The sequence below is a fragment of the Delphinapterus leucas genome, chromosome 16, assembly GCF_059928025.1.
Source record: "Delphinapterus leucas isolate spDelLeu-1000000601 "Yukka" chromosome 16, BTC_Dleu_Yukka2, whole genome shotgun sequence".
Classification (NCBI taxonomy): domain Eukaryota; kingdom Metazoa; phylum Chordata; class Mammalia; order Artiodactyla; family Monodontidae; genus Delphinapterus; species Delphinapterus leucas.
In genome coordinates, this window is record NC_143144.1 from 9,594,393 (window position 1) to 9,618,778 (window position 24,386).

Here is a 24,386-nt window from a genome sequence, read left to right on the forward strand (position 1 = left end):
CACAGGTTTAACACACTCCTTTGACACAACTGGAACAAAATGCTATCCCGAACTTTCTGATGCCAAAATACCTAAATCACAGGGTAGTTCATTTGTTTGCCCATATCTCTGTGAAAACAGTAGGTCTGGCTATTGGTTGGATGAATTTCATACTGTGTCTTCTTCATAAGTGAGAAACAGACTTTCAATGAATTTCAATTTCAAGTACTTTCAACAAATATTACATTTTGGAAATTTTAACTATTATGCTCTTTAAAGAAACTGCTGTACTCTTTTAAAGAGTTCATATAGGTAAGAAATGTATAAATTTCTACCTAGACCAAAATTCTTTAAATTAAGATTTAGCAAACTTACAAAAAGGAGGAAATCTATCATTATAAAATCATGTCTGTACTCTGATAAAACTAACACTGTTGGGACTTCCCTGGCAGTCCAGCGGTTAAGACGTCGTGCTTCCATTGCAGGGAGCGCAGGTTAGATCCCTGGTCAGGGAACTAAGATCGCGCATGCCACACGGTGCAGCCAAACAAACAAAACAAAACAAAAAACTAACACTATTAAACCAATATTTTTTCAAAAGCACCTGCTCAGGAGGTGGGGGCGGGGAGGGAGAAGTGGAAGAAGGTGGTTAAAAGGTACAAACTTCCAGTTATAAGATAAATAAGTACTAGGGATATAATGTACAACATGATGACTATAGTCACCATTGCTGTATGATATATAGCAAAGTTAAGAGAGTAGATTCTAAGAGTTCTCATCACAAGGAGAAATATTTATTTCTTTTCTTTTTATTGTATCTATATGAGATGACGAATGCTAACTAAACCTACTGTGGTAATCATTTCACAGTATATGTCAATCCAACCACCTTAAACTTATACAGTGATGTGTGTCAATTATTTCTCAATAAAACTGGATAAAACATATTAAAGTAGTTTGTTTAATGAATCAAGTAAGCTACATGAATATATATGTGTGTGGCTTTCAATTCGTGGCTGTTCCTTTGTTCTTTTCACTCTCTTTATGGTAAAAAAACAAAGAAACAAAAAATACCTGCTATGGGCCCATCAAGCCCTTTCAGTAGGACATCAGTGATTATTCCCATTCACTCAGTGGGAAAGAGAAAATAGACTTTGAGGAAGATAAACCACTGCAAACTTAGTGAAGACTAACAGTACTGGCAGAGTCACAAGATCAGCAGATGAAAAGACTGAGCCTTCCCAGAAATCTCCATATTTTCCATTCTACCCAAGTTTTAGGCCTGGAAACAAAGGACCATATGCAATGTCGTTCCATCCTAAACAAGCTGGGCTGTGGTGAACTAAGAAGAAATCTATGCTGCAGCATCACTGGAGGCCACAAAGAGATGTCTGCATCCCTTATATTATTTAAGCTTTATAACAAACTGCCTGCAATGCTCTTCCTGTCAATGTTGGCTGCATAGATCTTTTGTATTTAGGCCTCAACGTAAACACATCTTCAGAGAGGCCTTCTCCGACCCCAGTCACTATCACATCACCCTGTTTTATTTCTTCATACTGCTTATTTCTGATACTTATTGTTTGTCTTTTCCACTAGAATATATATGAAAGCAGGGACTTCCTCTACCCTGTATTCTTAGGCACTCGGTCAATGTTTGTGATAACAAAGTATATCTCATTGTTTTAAACTGCTTACAAGAATGTCAGAATTTGTTGTCAAGATCAAATGAAATGATGATGCAATGCACTTTTTAAATGTAAGGCAATACAATGTAAGGCAATACAAAATTCTAAAGTGATATTATTATGAACCGTTTGCTAATTAATAATCTGACTTCAAATCCAATCACAAGTCCTTCAGTGATATTTTACCATCATCCCAGGTTTCACTATCCTCAGGATTGCTTTCAGTATCTGCTTCATAACCTTCTTCTTCAACCAAAAGTTTAATACTGCAACACTGAGAATCCTCAGCTTCTTCTGAAAAATCACCAGGTTGGGATGACAATTCTTCTTCAGACTGATGACTCTATAAGATCAGTGTAATTAAAAGGCAAAAGCTGTAATGTTTGTTCATTTTTCATAAATAAGGTATTTACTACTCAAAAGTCATTTTAAGGACAGCTTCGGTATTTTAAGAAAAAAAATCTTAGGAATCAATATTAACCATTACACATTATGAAATTCGCACAGAATAATTTTCTTGATTAACACCTCAGAAAATAGCTGTCCTAAAAGATTAAGCTATAGGTCATTTCAGTTTTACTGAAAAATAAGTCTAAGAAATTTCATTCTAGTTATATGGTAAGAAATGACTAAAACCCACAATGAGGTAGAATTAAGTTGTACTTCTTACAACTTAATGTGAATAAATATGTATTATTTTTACATATTTGTTCATGGAAAAGATTTTTTCATAGGATTTTTATAAATAAAGTGTTTCATAAATTAGATAACCAGAGAAGAGATGAAAAATTTTCAAGGAAATTAATTTTAAGATTTCAGAATGCAGTTGTCTATATACAAGCATCTCAGATATCAAGAGTTCCAGCATTAACTCCCTGTGCAATATCTTGTGGCATGAAATTTTCTTTCTCTTATAAAAATGCTACTAATATCTTCATTTTAGAAAACACACTTGAAGAAGCTCAGAGTATTTTATCATTGCAACAGTAATAAAAGGTAGAGTAAACTTTTTTTTTAATAAGTAGGTAGGTATTTTAACCCACCTAGGTATTTTGACATTTTAGGTAGGTATTTTCACATCTTCCAGTTAACCAACTGATTCAGTAATATGATGAAGGCATTAGTAGTTATTTCAGTAAGTTTTTAACTTATGACAAACAGTAACATAAAATATTATGGCAGAAGATTATAAAATGCCAATGTATGTCCAGACCAAGGAATTTAAAAAGAAGTTACATAAGGATAAAGGAGAGGTGACAATTAACTAAAGGTAAAGAAACATAAAAGGAGAGGGAAATTAACTAAATATGTATCCGAGTTTCAGGAAAAAAAATTAAAATAGTTCTTTTAGAAAACAATGTTAACAGAACAACTAAAAAACTACGACTGCTATTTTCTATGCAAGTACTAGTCATTTTTAATGCTGAGTGATTTAAAATTAAAGTGAGAAGAGAGTTCTGGAAATATTAGCTGCACCAATATAGGATCAAATAAGACAGCTGAGTCACTGCCATCCCTGAATTGTTATTTAATAAACTATCAGTTTATACGTAAGACTTATCAAATAATACCTTTCCACCTAACTAGAAGTAATTCTCAGAAAATCTCCAGATTAGATGAAGAAAAGCATGTCATACTGCTCTGTTTTTTATGAGATACGGCACTGACTAAATACAATCCACCCCACATGACGGCGACACGGCCCATCGAACTCACATGACCAAATCCTGGCCCATATGTCCTAACCACATTCGTTGGTGTCTTACTCCCATCCCACACGCTTCTGCCTCTGCCAGTCACACCCAAACAACACAACTGTCAGTTATTCATACCTTCTCAGTCATAGCATCATCGTGTTCAAAATCTGCTGAATGATTCCCCAGTGCAACTCGAAGCAGGGCATCAAATAAAGGCTTTGCTAATTCTGTTTCAATCACCTTTGACTTGGAAAGATGGCTCCTCATTTCAAGCAGTATATTTTCCACAGACAAGTTCTAAGGTAAAAAAAAAAGAGAGAGAGACTAAGAATATTAACATGCTCTAAGAAAAAATTAAACAGTGACAAAACAAATGATAAATTAATAGTTACTTAAGTAAACGCTAGTCCATTTATTTGCAGTTGATATGAAATTAAAATGACTATAAATACCTAGCGCTTATACAAACATCCTACTGTTACAATTAATAACAACATTTTAATTTATCAAATGCTTTACTCATCTTATTTGGTTTTGAATTTCAATGTACCATAAATTGTATCATGCAAAAAATGTTTAGTTAAAACTTCAGGGGTTTGATTAACCATCTCTAGATTTTACAAATTCCTTCTTGGAGATTCCTTAAGACTCTAAGAAGCACTTATGTTCTAATCCTTTTCTCTTCCTCCCTTCTTTACTCCTTCCCATCTGTCCTTGAGGGGAACTCTCACTGCTTGCCTACGTTCCTCTACTAGGGGATGAGGCCATAAGGATGGATAGGAAACTGACTTCTTCCCTAAGGAATTATCTCCGTCCAATGTGAGACACAGATACATACAGACAAGATATGATGGTGACCATACGAGAGCTATAAATAAAGTTCTCTGAGTACAGAAAAGAGGGGATGTGCCTGAGAGACCTGTCGAAGTGTCCAGAGGAAGGACTGTATTAGATGAACAATGAAGAACAAGTTGGAGACAGCAGGCATAGAAGCAGAGAGAGAGAATACGCCAGACAGAAGAACAGGTACAAAAGTACAGAAGTGATGACAAAGAATGGCATCTCCAGAAGCTGTCAGCTCAGTATGGCTGATTGCAGCATGGTGAAGGACAGCGGGAAATGAGGCTAAACAAGGAAGTGAAAGCAAGACTGTGATGGGCTCTGCGTGCTATACTAAGGAGTGTCTATTTTAATTGTGAGCAACGTGGAGGCATCAAGATGTTTTAGACAGGAGGCATTATGGAGGCTGGGACTGCAGTCAGGAGAGCCTGCTGGCTGACAGAACGGTTAGGGGTGAGTTAGTAAGGAAAGAAGGGATCTGCCATATTCGAAGTGTCCTTAGAAGCAAGGCCCGAAACTGAGGACTCCTTTTTCTCTGAGACATGCTCTCAGGAGAAATTTGCAAAGGTGTGAGGGAGGCAGAATATGTTGGGGGAAGAAACCAGGCAAAGATGCGGTTCCAGAATAACTGTGTAGCCCCAGCCTAATTCCATGGGAAGCTCTGGAGCCTCAGCTGCACCACAGAAACTGGCACACACACACACCCCCAGAGCCATTCCCATCAATCACCGGCTCTGAGCACCCTCCCCAGGTCGGCCAAGGGCACTTCTTGGGAGATGCGTGCAGGTGTGAGTCCTCAGCAGCCAACATCTGCAGCAGACGGTGGACGGGGGGATCAGCTTGGTAGGGGATCTGGGCAGGGCCCCAAACAGAATCACACCAAGGCTGAAAAGTCTGAACTTTGAAATACAATACTCATTATTACTCATCTGACATTCAGTAAGTAACTAATGCCTTTCAGAGTTGGTAAATTTGTCACATGTGGGTTCTGAATTCCAAACTAAAACGTAAGCTTCTTGAGGGCAAGAACAGGCTCATGTACTCCTCTGTGTCCGCCACAGTACCTGGTACTGTTCTAAGCATGCAGGAGCACCCCAAAACTTAGAATCTTTGGAAAAACAAAATGACAATAGTATTACATTAGAACTTTAAACAAACAAACAAACAAATATATGTATATGTAAAACACAATAGCTAGAGGAAGGACAAGTTACTACCTGATTAGGTAACTCCAATTCCATCTTCTGCTGACTAGCTCTGGTGCCATGAAGACAAATAGCCAAAAGGGCTTCCAAAAGTCGTATGCCCTGAAGTGAGGTCTCGCTTTCTCGATTCGTAAATACTTTTGCTTCCTCGGGAGCAGCTTCCGCGGCTGGAATATGTTCCACATTCATGGAAGAAATAGGCTGTGACTCCAATTTACCTGAACTGTCAGCACTCTTTTTCAGACTACCCAGTTCTGAAGGTGTGGGGTCACTTTTCACAGTCAAAGATAATAAATCTTCCTTCACAGTGACCTCAGATTGAGAAGGTCTGTGTAAATCCTGGTTTTCCTCTACATTTATATCTCCCTCCTTTCTCCCGTGCTCCTCTTCAGGACTTCTGAATAGTTCCTGTATTATCATAAATATTAATTTATGGCATACTCGGAAACCACCAAGCCTATAAAACTGTTTCTGGAAAACTGGACTCAACATGTAGATCCAATGACACATTGACCAAATGTCTGCTGCTTGGTGCATGTGTTTGGGAGAGGGCAGGACGAGGCTCTCGAGAGACAAACATGGCAGCATGTGTTGCAAAGGCTCACTCGCTGTACTGTCATAGCCAGAAGTATCTTCTGAATCATTGGCTGACTCTCTATCAGATTCTGCTTCTTTACTTACGCACAAGAACGCCACACAGAGGAAGAGGTTTATCGTGTTGATATAAACATCCTGGGTGACAGACTTCCGTTTCTTTGGATAAGCATCTTTGAGGCGGGCATAAAATTTGCTAAGACTCTGAGAATCTGAATAAGCTTGCTGGTTGTACAAAGTACTGACATTTAAAGATGACAGCTCCTTCTGTTCAAGGTCTGTCCCATCAATACCTGGAATTGAAGAATCTTTCTGTTGTTGCCCTAGGCTGATTATCAGAGTTTCAAATGCTTTTAGCGAGTGATTTCGAATACCATCTAAGTAATTTAATTCAATTATTTGGTTCACTCCATTACAACTTAAAAACAAATCTCTTATTACCCTGTGAGAGAAAAAAAAATACAAGAGCTTTTACATATAGCAACATCATTTATAAGTAGGTACATATACTATTTAAATATGTCATTGCTAAACACTACCTATTTCAACTCATCAATTATCTGGCTGAAGTCCTCAGATATGACCAGGATCTCAAGTGGCTTTCTAGTTACTTTTACATCCTTCTTCAAACACTCCAGCAGCATTTGAAAAGAACAGATTACAACGCATCTCAAGTTAAACGAAGCAATACATCTCAAGTTAAGTTAAACAAAGCATATTTTTCTCCAAATGGCAAATTTCTCTATCGATTCTCAGTGCCACAGCCACCATCACATTTGAGATGGACACTCCGGAAGCCCGGAGGCATTTGTGTGTCCATCTGTTTGTCTGCCTGATGGATCACCCAGGACTTTTGTTTGTTTTAAATCTGTATGTCACACAGGGAAAGAAGCAAACTGCAGATCTGAAGTTTTTCAGCTCTGTCTCAGGTAAGACTCACGGATCTGGATCACTGGCCACAAATATGCCAAGGAGTTAAAAACTTTCAAAGCAAAGTCAGTTCTATTTAAACAATGTCAGAATGTCAGGAATTTTTAAAAAAATGATTGTAAAGATAATGAATGATCACAGATGGGTTGTATTTTATTACGTTTTTTAAATGGTGTATGCATTAATTTGAAAGGCCAAACTACCCATCAGAGGCAAGCTTTATTTATAAAACTATTTTTTAAGTATCAGAGTTGATAATCACAAAATCTGCAAAACTCATTGATGGGATTCTAAATAATTTTAATTTTCTTCTTTTTGCTTAATGGTATTTTCCACATATATTGCTTAGGCAATAAATGTAGATATGGTATTTAAAAACTAATAATTCCCTTAATTTCACTACCTCCATAAATAATTATCATTTTATGTATATGCATATTTTACCTAGTTGTAAATAAGTGGATGATATTTTTATTTTATTTTATTGATAAAATATTATAAGTGTTTTTTCATGTCCCAACATGATCCTTTTAAACATTATTTTTTAATGGCTAATAATAGTACATCAACAAAATATAAAATAATTAATTTAACCTTGCCCCTGCTGTTGGATACTTGTGTTGTGTCCATTTTTTTCTCAGAAATATATTTAAAACTTTACTTTTTCTTTTTCAGAGAAATTAAAATCAATGGCTCTATCCTCTTCTCTATGACCACCCCAGTAAAAACAAACAAATGAACAAATACATAAATGTTAAAAAAAAAATCTGACATGGGATGGGAATTTTCTGGTAGTTGTTAAACTAAAAATTAAATCCTAGGAAAAAATAAATAATAAAGATATTCAAAAGCACACAATGAGAAAAAAATATCTACACACACGTGCACACACACACACGAACCTTGATTTAAGCAGGGTAGGCAGAGTTTTTAAATAAATCTGAACCACTTCCTGGGGCAAACACTGGTCATGATGGCTACATACATGAGTCTGAGCTGAAGTAATGTCGAGCTGTTGACAATGATGTGCTAATTCAACTCCTCTTTGGAGCACAGGATTAAATATGTAGTTATACAATTTCCACTGAACAACTATATTGCCTTTCTGGATTAAACTGGAAATGTGACTTGCAATCTGCACACTACATAATCTGTCTTCTTCAAAAACAAAACTCTGATAAGCCTCTAAGGCATCCCATTTCCACAAGAGGTCTTCAGATCCACTGCTGGGCAGGATCCCTTGAAATCTGTAAGAAGGACTGGATAAACCTGAGGAAGGTTCAGCATCGCATACGTTTCCCTGCAGGGTCTCTTCTAATTTGGCTAGTTGATCTGAGTCAACGGTACAAATATTGCAAGCTGCTTTCTTAGTTTTTTGTGGTATCTCGGCTCCTCCTAACTGATCCAAAATAAGTTTGTTAAGAATATTTAATATATGCTGCCGACAGTTTTTCAGGGCTGGTGATTTAAAAGCATAGAGCAAAGGGATGATCACAGATTTGGGATCCATGCAACAGCATATGCCGATGTTCTGAACACCCAAGAGAATCTGGACGCACGTGCTGCTCAAGGAAGCCTGCTGCAGTAAGCGTAAACACTGGTGAGCACACACTGCAATGCAACAGCACCGCTCGGGGTAATACACGTCTCCATCTGCCGTCTCTTCAAACGGGTTTTTGGAAACTTGGTTTTTAAAAGCCGAAACCAGCAGACCTGAGAGATCTCTGTGGTGATGCATGAGGTGGGAATATTCACACCGTCTGTGCCTTTTTCTTGTACACATTGAATGATGAAGTTGCTCTGATTTCACTTTTTTGACAGTGCTCATTATTTTCATCACACTATTGATGAGGGCTTTCAAATGTTCTGAGGCCTCAGGAGGAACCCCATCTCTTACAACCAGCCACTCCATTTGAAGAACTGCTGTTTCAAGTAAATGAAATCCATGATGCTGAATGAATTCTTGAACCAGATCCATGGCTTGACTGAAGAAGAAAGGATTTGAAGCTGCACTTTGAAGACAACAGATCAGGATCTGTAAAACTCCCTCTAGGAGCTCAGGTAAAAGAAGCGCTCTATGGCGATACTTGGAAAACACAAAATCTTCCTGAACCTCTTGTAGTGTTTTCTTTTGCCTTGGTGCAAAAGGGTCAGGCTGCTTTTCTAGGCAAGTTCTAATTTTTAAAGCTGCTCTAAGCAATTCCGTTAAATTTTTTCTAAGACTTTCCGGCATCATCTCTGCCATACTAATATCTACTGACATAAGATGCAACACTGTTCGAAAAAGCATCCGTTGAATCAAAGCCACCGGTTCTTCAGTCCAACCTGCAGAAACCATCCGATTCTCCAAATTGTCGCTGAGATTACAGCAGTCCCCAAAACCCGCTAGGAACTCAGTCAGCGTGGGCACTACACTGGCAGCTAGAGCAGAATTATGATTCAAGGTAATGTCAAACTTACAAACTTTCTCTAATAAAGATAACAGAACATGACATAAGTCAAATGGAGAATTGTTCATGTGACTTATGATAGACAAGGCCGCTGGCTCACTTAAAATGTCAGTGTTTGACTCCTGTCTTGGAATCTTCTCTCTGGAGTTTTCCAAAGCCATGGTATCAGGAGGGGTCTGTTCTTTGGTTGATAAGTGGTCAAGCTTAGCTGTAAGGTGGTCTTCTTTAGGAGACTGTGTTACAAAATGCTGCAGCAGATGGGACCTTCTATGCTTAGTCATGACTATACTTTTGTCATCTGAATTGACTTCTGAATCTGAGGTGGAGAGCTGTGTCTTTCTTGCATCTCTTACAGAATAGCGATGGGTAGTTTTACGCTGTCGTCTGCTTTGTTGAAAAACATTTACTTTTGCAGAAACCTGACCGGCTGGGGCACTTCCTTCTAAATATAATTTTTCCTGAGTAGATCTTTGAGAACTTGAGTTCTTTTCTTTGGTCAGGATTATATCAGCTGAGAATGGTAGATTAAAATCTAACAATATGAAGAAAGAAAATTTAGAATACCTTAATATGTTTTAAAACTCAGTTTGCATAGGTGATTACCCTCTTACTTATCATTCACTTTAGGAGTTTATCCTCAGTATATTTTTATTATGGGGCTGATTTCCTTTAGCCTTTTGTTATGTCTCTACTCCCCTTCCTCCCCTTATCACTTCACTTCCTTATCCCGCTCATGTTAAGTACCAGGTGGCACTGGTTCAAAGGATACAAATTGATTCTGAAAACAACAAGGAGAACAGTGTTAGGAAAGTAGTACCGGTATTTAGCGCTACTATTCCTACCATTTTACAAATCTCCTCCGATAATGCCATTAATTAAGACACAGGGGTGTATTATATTCTCAGAACAGTATTTAGTTTATAGCCCTGATATAACTTAGAAACTTTAAGATTTTCTAAAATTATTTTTAAATCATACAGTAGATACCAAATGTTCTCCAAGACTGAGGTTAAAAGAGTTATTCATTCACAATATCTATGGCATGTGCTACGCACTGAACTAGGCACAGGTACAGGCATTCCTGTTTCATCCTCAGTGCCTAGAACCTAGGGCTGCCGTGTGGTCACCACTCAATACCTATCTCTTAGGGAAATGAATAAATTTTCCATACTAATTAAAAAGATAATGAAATTGGTCTTTCCCTTTGCAATAACACGTAATAAGATCTATACAAAGATACAGTTACAATTCAGAATGAATAAATTAAAAAATCTGTAAATAAAAGACTTGTGCTTTAATTAAGGGAGATTAAAAGAAGTCTGACAAATTCCATGTATGCAAAAGATGCAGGCAATGAAGACAACTTCCCCAAAAGGACACAAATTAGATTTCTTAAGTGATTAACAATTTGTGAATTCTATAAATTAAGAAGAAAACAAGAGCAGAATCAGTGAATCAACAAATATGTAGGATAACAGTATTACAAGAACTTAGGTAACTCCCTAAAAGAGAGCTCCATATCAGAAATACATCAAAAATGCACATATGGCATTAAAATACAATTCAGGAGATTTTTCTTTTTTTTTTTCAACCTGAGATATCCTTAAGCATCTCACAATTCGCATATTCCAGAAGTGGTCAAGGGGGAAAACTGTTAATCCCTCCACTGAAACATTTAAACTAAGTTTCATATACTTAATATGATATATATACACATATTTTTATTTTTTCTGAATCAGAAATTAAAAGTATGTAGTGACCTTAAGTGTAATAATTCTACCAAGTTCTGAAACAAAATATTACTTTAAATTTATCCTTTAAAAGCAACACTAGAAAAACTAAACTGCAAAAGTCATTGACGGAGTACTGGTAATGGAAAGCAGCCTTTAAAATAAGCAAAGAATCTTTAATTTCTTTCTTCAAACTTTTCACTCTCCATTTCTCAAATGTTAGGCTACATATCCGTATTTACTCCTTTTGCTAAGTGTTCTGCTTTTCTTCATCTATTTTCTAATCATCATTACATTCAAGGAATCCCCTAAGAAGGACCATGGTTTCTGTATTATTAGAAGAAATAAAAATTATTTGCCTAAAGAATTTTTCATATTAAGTATCATACTAATATATACCGTTCTGATTTTGAGCCATATCAACCGTTACAGCAGAAGTAACTTTTCAATGGAACTTTTTTCCCCAGTGGAATTGTGATAACACAGGTGATATGATAAAGAAAAGAAACATACCTGTTGCCTTTTCTAGTTGAACAGGTATCTTCCATACCAGTGGAAGGAGTGACAGAAGAAGGGTAAGGAGTTCTTCTCTACATGTCAATGCCTGTATTAGAAATAAAAGAATCCTTCATGTTCTAAGGTCATGAAACACATTAATTCCTAATATTCTGTCTTAAATTGAACCAAAAAATCCTTTTTCTTGAGAAGGAAGAATCAAGTTAACCTATTTTAAATCCAATTAAAGCTGCAATACTTTGCAACTTATAAACCCTGCCAATGACAGAAGAATGTAAGAGTATTTGACGGTATTCAGCACATTCTTGCTGATTTTTCCAAAACTAGCTGTTATTACCACCATGCACATTGTAAGAATTCCTTACCTATGAAAAAAAAATTTGCTAGGTGCAAATGAAAAGTTAAGCCCTATTAATTAGCAAACCAATAACATAAGTTACTAGAAAAGAAAGTCTTCATGCAGTTAAATTTAAAACTCAGAGAACACAATTTTAAAAAGAGAAACTGACATTATTAATAAAATAATATATCTAAAGAGAGAAAGACGTATTAGTGAAGGTCATCCAATAAATATTTATTGATTGCACACTAGGTCCACAGCATTTACTGTCTTACCCTTCCTGGAGGATATGGTCCAAGCCCTGCAGAAGGTCCCCTCATTTGGTCCACAGAATACATATACGCAAAACAGTTAAAGAACAGAAGGCATGTAGTATGTGTACATACCCAGGTGTGGTACAGGCATTCAGTTTAGGAGTTAAGAAAAAGGAGCAATCATTATCAGTTAGAGGTGTGGAGGTGCTAGACCTGGAAACGTTGGGACATGGGTGGTCAAGGAATTAATGACAAAACAAGTTTAAATTCCCCACATCAATCAGTGGGGAGGGGTTCAGGGTGATACAATCAGATTTGCTACTATATAGAGGATGGAATTGGCAGGGAGGGGAAGGGATTGATCAGTGTCAGAGACAGGGAAATAATACAGATGAGAGATAATAATGATCTGAAGCCCTCGGATAGTAAAATTGAAAAGGAGGAGACATACTTGAGAAACTGTAAGGGAGAACTGAAATGACTTGCAGTTGACTACCTGTGGGAGTCATCAGGGCAGAGGTTAAGGACATGGGTGAGATTTCCTAGGGAGAGTATCAGGGGGACAAGAGAATTCTACCCAGAATGGAGCTCTGGAGAACAACATTGAAAGAACTGTGGATGGTGGACCTGAAGAGCAGCCCTGCAAAGGAGACTGAGAAGTAGCTTCCCCCAAAGAGAAGCAGAACAAGAAATATCAAGGGAAGAGAGCAGTTCAGGAAAGAAAGGTCAACCAGGTCAAGAGCTGCTGTTCTTTAATTGTGTAAGATGATGGCAGGAAAGTATTTAGCAAGTAGAGGGTCACTGGTGACCTTAACAAGCACAGTTTTAATGGAGTGATGAGGGTGCAGGTCATATTACGATAGGCTGAAGAGTCGAAGGGAATGAGAAAGCAGAGACATAGATTCAGACTATCACTTTCTAGTGTCCTGGTTATGAAAAGCCTCAAAATTCTGCAAAAGTAAAATTTAAACTCCTTCTCAGGCTTGGAAGACCTTTCATGACACGATTCCTACTGACTTGTCCAGTTGTAGCTCCCATCACCACATCTGACCCTTCCTCACATGTCCAGCTATTAAGGGTTTCCTGAACACCACTGGTCTTTGCAAACGTCTTCCTCACATACACTGCTCTTGCAACTCTCTCACCATCCTCCCATCTGCCAAATGCCAGCTCATTCCTCAGGTCTTAATTCCTCTATGGGGAGACTTCTCTAATCCCCACTAGGTCAAGTTGGGTTACATGCCTCTAATTTAGTACAGCAAACAACTTGCTGAACGGTTAATGTCTGAATGTCCGTTTTCCTCTTTCACTCATTCAACAAATACTTATTGAGCCCCTACTATGTGCCAGACGCTTTGGATGTAGTGGTGAACAAGGAAGATGATACTCACATCCTTACAAAGCTGACACTCTAGCAAGGGAGACAGAAAATAATGGGCACAGATAAGAAAATTTCAGACAGAATGCTGTGCAATGGAGAAAATTAAACAGGAGAGGGATGACAGAGTGATGGAAAGGGGAACATTTAAACTGGCTAGTCAGGATGAGCAGCTACTTAACTGATGAGAAGGAAGAATCCATGCAAAGACAGGGAAGCAAAGGGCTCATAGGAAGTATATAAAGGGTTGGGAATGGATTTGACTTTTCCATAGAATAGCAGGCAGTCCAGTGTGGCTGAAGCATAGCATGGGGGAGGGCGCTAGGAGATAAGCCTGGAAATTCAGCGAGGTGGACAGTGCCAGATCCAATGTGGCCTTGGGGGTCATGTGAAGGAGTTTGGATTTATCTCTAAATATGATGGGAAACTTTTCCAAACATACTTCCCAGGCCTCTCTCAGAGCATGAACTGCGGGGCTCAGGCTCTAGTCCTTAGCAATCACCTCCCTTTTCTGCCACTCGATGCCTTGTACGTAGTCAGATATCCATAAACATTACCTGCATGAATGACTTTGAATTCTGGATGTGAAGTAAAAATTATATCAAAGGGCCCCCATTTTTATGTGCTTTACTTCAGAATTAATAAGACTAAAGCTGTCTATATAACATTCACACGTATAGCTTGTACTCTGTATGTATCTCAACATTTTTTAAGATGCCAGCAAAAGATACATAGTCTTTAAAAAAAAATGTAAACCAATTTCAGGCAGGTCATTCCTGCAGAGTCCTCCTAAGCTGAGTCTTTATCTTTAGCAGATGAACTAATAACTTTCTAACAGAGCTTGGCGAAACCTCAAGGGTGTGTGAAGAAGTGCTATAGACACGCTGTCCTTATAATTCAGCCCTTGTTTCCCCACAGTACACTGGCAAATCACCACTGCTGTGTGAGCTGGCATTCCTGCCCCTGGCCTCTGCAACACGCCACCTGGAACTTCTCTCGCTCCTTCCCACTTAGCTCAGGGCTCAATATGCCAAATTAGGCAGTACATGACACAAACAGATCCATTCCTTGGCTATTCCTAGACTGTCCAATCTACAGAAATCATACTACTCCTCATTTAATACTTACACTTTTATGTTTCCCCCTGTGCAGGGAAAATGACTGTGTCATACATTTTTTAATTCCCCATACCAATAATAAACAGTGAAATCACTCTCATGCAGGTAGTAAGAAGCATATTGTAAGTACCTACCAGGTGCCAGGCACCATCCCTTTCACAATTCTATTGTTTTGACTGGATTTTATATTAAGTGCCCATCCTAACCATCCAGAAGTAGTGGTGGCAGGATGGGAGAGAAAGGGCAAGTTTACTGGGGGGGAAGGTTGAGATCCCAAACCAGAGGTGTTTAGGAAGCTACACAGGCAGGTGGGCACCAGATCAAGGACCTCAGGATGACATGCTAAGGAACACGGAATGAAGTTATTTTAATTGGTATTAATGGTATTACTTTAAATTTTGGCATGCTAATTAAATTTAATGTTCCAGACACAGCAGAAATATGTGTTATTTATTTATTCATTCATTCATTCATTTTGGCCGTGCTGCACAGCATGCAGGATCTCAGTTCCCCAACCGGGGACTGAACCTGCACCCCCTGCAGAGGAAGCACAGAGTCTTAACCACTGGACCATGAGGGAAGTCCCAAGTGCTATTTATTTCAGTCCTTTATTTCTTAGATCAGAATTTTATAATTATTTCTAAAATACGTATACCTATACACACATATGTGAACATTTCTTCAATAGTACTGTAAACAGAATCTTTTTAAAATTTCCTAGCTATACAGCTTTAATTAAAGGAAACAATATATTTGACTTATATTCCATAATTTTGCTGAACAGTTTTCAGATGACCTTTTGGATTTTTCTGTACACATCATTTAAAAAATTTTTATTTCTCCATCTTTCTCACATTAAGCTGTCATTACTTTCATACTCCACTTCACTATCGAATGTTTTTAAAACATGATGTCAAACAGACTAGTAATAAAGAGTTATTCTTATATTGGTTCTATTACAAAGCTTCTTATTAAAAATAATTTTGGCTTTTCTATACAAACAGCTCATACAACTCAACAACAAAAAAACAACCCAATCGAAAAATGGGCAGAAGACCTAAACAGACATTTCTCCAAAGAAGACATACAGATGTCCCACAGGCACATGAAAGATGCTCAACATCACTAATCATTAGAGAAATGCAAATCAAAACTACAATGAGGTATCACCTCACACCAGTCAGAATGGCCATCATCAGAAAATCCACAAACAACAAATGCTGGAGAGGGTGTGGAGAAAAGGGAACCCTCTTGCACTGTTGGTGGGAATGTAAATTGGTGCATCCACTATGGAAAACAGTATGGAGGCTTGTCAAGAAACTAAAAATAGATTTGCCATATGATCCAGCAATCCTATTCCTGGGCATATATCCAGATAAAACTATAATTCAAAAAGATACATGCACCCCTATGTTCATAGCAGCACTATTCACAACATCCAAGACATGGAAACAACCTAAATGCTTATGGACAGATGAATGGATAAAGAAGATGTCGTACATATATATACAATGGAATACTACTCAGCCAAAAAGAATGAAATAATGTCATTTGCAGCAACATGGATGGACCTAGAGATGATCATACTAAGTGAAGTAAGTCAGAAAGGGAAAGACAAATACCACAGGATATCACTTACATATGGAATCTAAAATAGGACATAAATGAACTTATCTATGAAACAGAAACAGAGTCACAGACATAGAGAACAGACTTGTGGTTGCCAAGGGGGAGAGGGGGTGGGGAAGGGATAGATTGGGAGTTTGGGGTTAGCAGATGCAAACTATTATGCATAGAATGGATGAACAACAAGGTCCTACTGTATAGCCCAGGGAACTATATTCAATATCATATGATAAATCATAATGGAAAAGAATATGAAAAGGAATGATATATGTATAACTGAATCACTTTGCTGTACAGCAGAAGTTAACACAACATTGTAAATCAACTATACTTCAATAAAATAAATTTTTTTTGGTTTTTCTACTCTTTGTATATGAAACCCTCTATTAATTTATTTTTAGAGTTTTTGTCAAGAAGAGATGAACTCTGTCAAATGTTATTCTGATGTCTCAGGATAATTGTATGTACTGTTTCTCCCACTGATGTCAAACATCATGCTAATAGTTTTTCTTGCATTAGACCAGGAGTTTGTAAAGGGCCAGAATGTAAATATTTTAGGCTTTGTGAGTCATATATGGTCTGTGTTGCATATTCTTTTTCTTTTAACAACTCTTTAAAAACACCAAAACTCTTCTTAGCTTGTGTGCTGCTCACAAACAGATCACTGACAGCAGGATTTGGCCTGTAGGCCATAGTTCGCCCAACCAGCCCCCATTCCCTCTCCTCCTTCTCTCCCATCAAAAATGGTTATTAGGGCTTCCCTGGTGGCGCAGTGGTAGAGAGTCCGCCTGCCGATGCAGGGGACACGAGTTCGTGCCCCGGTCCGGGAGGATCCCACATGCCGCGGAGTGGCTGGGCCCATGAGCCATGGCCGCTGAGCCTGCGCGTCCGGAGCCTGTGCTCCGCAATGGGAGAGGCCACAGCAGTGAGAGGCCCGCGTACCGCAAAAAAAAAAAAAAAAAAAAAAGGTTATTAAATGGCTGCAATACTCTTAGTTAAGCCTCCAGGAAAACTTAAGGTGGTACCTAGTAGAGCCTGTTAGCTAGACAAAAGTACTACTAAGAATCTTGAGTGCGTTGTCCCACACAAGCCTTACATGCCCAAGGTAGAGAGAGGTCTGTATCAAAAACAATTATAGACGTGGCTTTGGGGGCATGGACTGAACTCCACTAAGGTTCAGAAGAAACTCACAATATTTTTAAAGGAGTTGTATTACTAAAAATTACTAACAGCTTGGACTAAAAGGGGCAGAGACAGATTAAAATGATGAGACTTCTGGGTGCCCACTTTTTTACAGGCAGGAGGCAGAATGAGAAAGCTGAAATTATGGGCTATGTATTCTGGAAAAGAGAGGACATCTCAGAGGGTGGAGCCAAGAGCCCTGGAGAACCAGAGACTAGGGAACCCCTCCGAAGGAACAGAAACATATTTCCTGCTTCCAGGGCAAGGTGTGTGATAACACATGCCTGGCTGCATTTCAGTGGATTAATGGCTGCTATGTGCCTCCTGTCACCTGCTAGTTGAATACAAGTATGTAGTGTGGTTAACTTGTTCCTATCTCATCATGGTGTGCAGGGTGTGCAGGGGGCAGATTACTTGTCTTTTTATTCACAAGCCTCTCAATCAAGAAGAGCTGCAACCAAAGCACTGCACTTGGAAGCCCCGAGGGCACCCGGAGTGACGCACATCGTGAGCTCAGGGACTTCAGGCCTATGCCACTGTGGAGCGTTACTTTGAGAGTTCTGGTAGGGAGGGGGTGTGGGAGGGACGCTAATAATCATGGCCAGAGGGGAGACTACGTAGATAAAACGTGGCCACAAGTCATTTCCTCCCATCAAGTGCTGGACTCTATGTTCCCATCTCTTAAACCTGCGCCGGCCTTGTGACTTGCTTTGACCAACAGAATGTGGCAGAAGTGAGATTATGTGACTTCCTGCAGCTTCCCCCTCACCCTCTTAGAATGCTTCCACCTATGGAAAGAAGCTGAGACTAGCCTCCTGAAAGACGAGAGGCCGCGTGGGTGAGAACTGACGAGGCAGCCTGGCCAACGGTCCCATCCGACAGCCCTCAGTCTTCTGCCAACCAACCGCACATTCGGATGTAAGCCCCGCCGACACCACAGGAGCAGAGCCTGTGATCCCAGCTGAGCCTGTCTGAACTGCCCCAGAATCATGAGCAAATAAGTCATTGTTTTATGCCACTAAGTTTTTGGAATGTGGTTTGTTACACAGCAATCAACTGATGTACTCATTGCTCCTATCTAGTAGCCTGGGTGCAAAGGGAGATAATGCAGTGGATTATCTACTGCTGTCCAGTGGCTAACATTTCCACTGCAATCATACTCCCACTCCTCCAAGAAGTAGGAATGCCAGCATCCCCTACACTCCCCCTCACCCCTGCCAGACCAACCACACACAGATAAATCCTGGCATGTGTGTAAACAGAATCTGTGGAACTAGATGTAGTAAGTTAAAGTTTATTTATTATTACCTTTACTAAATTTAACGTTTGCATTATTCTCCAACAGAAGCAATTCTTGCTAATAATATTATCAATGACTGACTCGTCCAATCTGAAGAATACTTTTCATTGCCTATTCTCTTACTTAAAAACCTCCCCAATATTTTCAGAATAAAATTAAGACTCCTTACTATGGTAGACAAGGCTTGCCATCACATGGTCTATGCCTTCCAGTCTCCCGACTAGCCAACCCCCCACATGCAGCCTTTGCTCTAACCCTACTAGCTGATCTTTCTCCAACCCTCAGTGTGTTTGCATTTGCAGTTCCCTTGGTCTAATGCCTCCTCCCCCTTTACACTGCCAATCCCTATTTAAACATGTCAATTTCTCTAAGAAGCATTTCCTGAGGACTCTCTCCTTTACACTCCCCAAATACTTTCACACTGTTTTGTCACCATTAAAAAAATATGTATCTGTCCGTCCCTTCAAAAGCTATGAGCTCCTGGTAAAGACAGTCTCTGCTCTTGTATTTCTGCATCTAGCAGAGATGCTAGCACATAGCAGGTACATAATGGTCTGCTGAATGAACCAGTGAATGAACTGTGTAGACACAGTTTTAAAAGTCTGATTATTTTCCAATTATACTTACTTTATGTATTATTATGATAGGCCATTTATGTAGTGCTATATATTAAAGTGACAATGCTACAGGAATGTAAGAAGAATAAAGTACTCTCTTACACATAAAATAGCTATTTTTTAAATTACATTTTGTCCATAAATGTACAGCCTCTTTCAGTAAAACTTCATACTTTACTCAGCAAAATAAGTAACAACTTTACAGAACATCCACAGAATGTGAATAGGTATGGAAATTATACATACTGGAAATTTTTAAAGTATATTTATAACACATGGTTGTGTATATTAGCTCTTTTTTGGTATATTGTATTGGTAATAAGTCATGTAATTTTCTACCGATTACATTAGAATTAAGCTATATATATGTTCATAATTAGGGTACAGAAAAAATTAGAAACCATTATTATCTAATATTACATGGAAACAAATCATTTTTACTTTGGAAGAGATCTTTTAAGTCATCCAACTAGATGTATTTATGTTACTGATGAGGATACTGAGATTTGGAGCAATTAAGTCACTAAAGCCACCCATCTAATTGATATTGGTACCAAGATTAAAAAATCAAGGATAAGTCCATAAGAGAATGGACTTGAGGATATGCGGAGGGGGAAGGGTAAGCTGGGACAAAGTGAGAGTGGCATGGACATATATACACTACCAAACGTAAAATAGATAGCTAGTGGGAAGCAGCTGCATAGCACAGGGAGATCAGCTCGGTGCTTTGTGACCGCCTAGAGGGGTGGGATAGGGAGTGTGGGAGGGAGGGAGACGCAAGAGGGAAGAGATATGGGAACATATGTATATGCATAACTGATTCACTTTGTTATAAAGCAGAAACTAACACACCATTGTAAAGCAACTATACTCCAATAAAGATGTTAAAAAAAAATCAAGGATAATTGTTATTTTTTAGGCTGGGCAGTTTTCAAGTTTACAAGTTTTCAAAAAACTTGTAAAGGTCTCAGTATAGGTCCACTCTAACTTTAACCATTAAAAAGGTTACGTTTTTGCTACTTAGGCAGAGCATTTTTTCCCTAAGAATAAGTAGATTAACATGTCTGTATATAATAAATTATGACCAAATGGGGTTTATCCCAGGAATGCAAAGTTGCTTCAACATTTAGAAACCATCAATGTAATTCACCTACATTAATAGGAAGATAATATGATAGTCTGAATAGACACAGAAAAGGCATTTGACAAAATCCAACATCCATTCAGGATAGAAACTCTCAACAAGCTGGAAATAAAAGAGAACTTCCTCATTGTGATAAAAGGCATCTAGGAAAAATCTAGACTTGACATCAGATTTAATGGTGAGATACTGAACCTTTTTCCCTAAGGTCGACACAAGGCAGGATGTGAAATTATCCTTTAAAAAAAAGAAGTGAAATTATCATTATTTACAGATGACATGATCGTTTACACAGAAAATCCTAAGGAAACCACAGAAAAACTTTAAGATGGATAAATTTAGCAAAAGCATAAGACACAAGGTCAATGTATAAAAATCAACTGTATTTCTATGAGCAATAAACAGAAAAATAAAAATTTTAAATGCCACTTATAATGTCATAAAAAAGAATAAACTATTTAGAATAAACTTACCCCCAAAAATATAAGACCGCTACACTAAAACTGCAAAATACTGCAGAGAAATTTGAGAAGACTCAAACAGAGATTTATACCATGCTCATGGATTAAGAAACTCAGGATTGTTAAGATATAAGATGTCAATTCTCTCCTAATTGATTTCTGGATTCAAGAACATCACAAGTGAAATCATAGCAGGCACTCTGTAGAAATAATAAGTTGATTCTAAAATGTATATGGAAATACAAAGGATCTAGAATGTTCTTCAAACATTCTTGAAAAAGAAGTACAAATTGGAGAACTTATACCATGTAATTTCTAGACTTACTATAAAAGCTATAGTAATCAAGACAGTATGGTATTAGTGAAAGAATAGATGACAGGTAAGGAGTAGAAAAGAGAGTCTAGAAATAAACCATAAATATATGGTCAACTGATTTTTAACCAAGGTGGCAAGGTTTTTCAGTGGGGGAAAGAACAGACTTTTAAGAAGAAATGTTGCTGGAACAACTGGGTAACTATAAAGGAGAAAGGGGCAGAAATGAACCGTAACTCCTACCTCACACCATACACAATATTAATTCAAAATGGATCACAGACCTAAAAGTAAAAATAATAACAAAAAAGCCCCTAGGGGGGAAAAACATCAGAGAATATCTTTGCAGCTTTGGACTTGCAAGACCAAGATTTCTTAGACAAGATACAAAAAGCACTATTCACACAGGAAAAAAATTTTACTTTTCGAAAGACATTGTTAAGAAATGAAAAGGTGGGACTTCCCTGGCACTCCAGTGGTTAAGACCGTGCTTCCACTGCAGGGAGCGTGGGTTCCATTCCTAGTCAGGGAACTAAGATCTTGCATGCAGAAAGAAATGAAAAGGCAAGCCACAAAGAAAGTATTTGCAATTTAACAAAGATTTTTATCCAGAATACTTAAAGAATTACAGCAACTGGATAACAAACAAATAACCTGACTTTAAAAATGGGCACAAAACTTGAACAGACGTTCACAAAAGAAGATATACAGATGGCCAATAAGCACATAAAAAATGCTCAACATCATTAGTTGCCAGAGAAATGCAAATTAAAACTGCAGTGAGATACTACTTCATATTCACTTAGAATGGCTGATACTAAAAAGACTGGCAGTGTCAAATATTAGAGAGAATGTAAAACAACTGGAATTCTCATACACTGCTGGTGAGAATGAAAAGTGGTACAACCACTTGGAAAAACAGTTTGGCAATTTCTTATAAAGTTAAATAACTACCCTTTGCCCAGAAATCATATGCCTAGATATTTACCCAGGAGACATGAAAATATATTCACACAAAGACATCTATAAAAATATTCACAGCAGTTTTATTCAAAATAGCCAAATGTAAACAACCCAAAAGGTTAAACAACAGGTGAATAGTTAAAGAAATTATGGTATATCCATACAACAAAATACTAACCAGAAACAAAAAGTAGTGAACTACTGATTCAATCAACATGGATGAATCTCCGAGATACAAGAGTACATACTGCATGATTACATTTACGTGAAGTACTAGAACAAGCAACACTACACTTAGATGTTAAAAGTCAGAACAGTGGCTATCTTGCAGTGGGGGAAGGAGAGTGGCTGACTGAAAAGGAGTATGACAAAACTTTCTAGGGTGGTGGAAATGTTCTAACCATTGACCTGGGTGGTGGTTACAGAGGTGTATATATTTGTCAAAACTTATCCAACAATACACTTAACATCTGTGCATTTACTATATGTAAATTATATATCAGTAAAAAGTCTGCTTAATTCTGTATATTAAATATCTGTTAATAAAGCAAAAGTATTGCATAGAAGGACAAGGGCTTAAACTGCCTCTTCTCTAGAGTATCCAAGAAGTGTTCCAACTCATGAGAAGCACAGATACAAAAGTTAAAGTTCCATGCGGAATCTAGAAAAATGGTACAGATGAACCAGTTTGCAAGGCAGAAATAGACACAGACGTAAGAGAACAAACGTATGGACACCAAGGGGGGAAGTGGGGGTGGGATGAACTGGGAGATTGGGACTGACATATATATACTAGTATATATAAAATAGATAACTAATGAGAACCTGCTCTATAGCACAGGGAACTCTACTTCACTTTGCTGTACAGCAGAAACTAACACAACATTGTAAAACAACTATACCCCAATTAAAAAACAAAAAGCTAAAGTTCCTCCTGTACAGCATCTAGTGTTTTGATTCCATTTTAAATGATTAAATCTTATGCAATTAAATTCCCCTTAAAGAGCCAAAAGATCATTCTCCATTTTCTGGTTTAAACAATTAAATCTTGAGAAGTCTCTTTTTTTTTTTTTTTTTTTTGCGGTACGCGGGCCTCTCAATGTTGTGGCCTCTCCAGTTGCAGAGCATAGGCTCCGGACACGCAGGCTCCGCGGCCATGGCTCACGGGCCCAGCCACCCCACAGCAAGCGGGATCTTTCCGGACCGGGGCACGAACCCGTGTCCCCTGCACCGGCAGGCGGACTCTCAACCACTGCGCCACCAGGGAAGCCCGAGAAGTCTCATTTTTAAAATGGCTATTTTCACTCTACTTCTACTTCTACTGTCCCTACTACCATTGCTACAGATATTCCAAAAAGTGAGTGACTGGGGGAAAGAGGGCATTAAAAAATATTACCATAGGAAAAAGTGTTGCTGCAATTATGACGTGAACACGTTCAATCATTTAATAGTACATTAAAAGATATTTCACAACTTAAAAGAGAAAGACAGAAAGTAGATTAATGTTTGCTTAGGGCCAAGGGGGATGGGAGGGATAGGGGAGTGATGGCTAAAAGGCACCGGTTTCTATTTGAGAGGATGAAAATGTCCTAAAATTGACTGTGGTGACAGTTGCACATATGTGTGACTACATTAAAAACCACCAAATTGTACATATGAAATAGGTGAATTCTATGATATGTGAACTATAGCTCAATAAAGCTGTCATTTAAAAAAAGCCATTGAGATTCTGATTGGGATTGCATTGGAATCTATAGATCAAGTTGGAGAAAACAGATATATTTACAATATTAATTTTTCCCAATACATGAAAATTATGTAGTTCTGCCCTTATTTGGGTCTTCTTTAGTTTCTCTCAACAATTTTTTATAGAATTTTATAGAGAAATTTGTACATAATTTATCAGATTTATTCCTGGGTAACTGATATTTCTGATGCTACTTATATAGTATGTTAAGAAAAAAAGAGAGAAAGCACTGAGTTGTCCTAATGTGGGGTAAGAAGATGAACAGAGCATGATATGCACAGTAAGTCATCAAAATTTTGAATTTCACATCACTATAT

The 24,386-nt window shown here is 38.0% G+C and overlaps 1 protein-coding gene across 16 annotated transcripts in view; it reads right to left on the reverse strand.

Moving 5' to 3' along the window:
* LYST (lysosomal trafficking regulator) overlaps positions 1-24,386 on the reverse strand; it is a 191,536-nt gene that overhangs the window by 121,825 nt on the left and 45,325 nt on the right. For all 16 annotated transcript variants that reach the window (XR_016388032.1, XR_016388033.1, XM_089897446.1 and 13 more), the window contains exons 3-7: positions 11,627-11,717; positions 7,836-9,915; positions 5,422-6,445; positions 3,500-3,661; positions 1,854-2,010 (exon numbers count right to left, since the gene is read on the reverse strand). Coding sequence is in view for 14 of the 16 variants with exons in the window: in XM_089897446.1 (XP_089753572.1) it covers positions 1,854-2,010; positions 3,500-3,661; positions 5,422-6,445; positions 7,836-9,915; positions 11,627-11,717 (3,514 nt within the window). In the remaining 2 variants the exon portion in view is untranslated. The remainder of the gene's footprint in view (positions 1-1,853; positions 2,011-3,499; positions 3,662-5,421; positions 6,446-7,835; positions 9,916-11,626; positions 11,718-24,386) is intronic.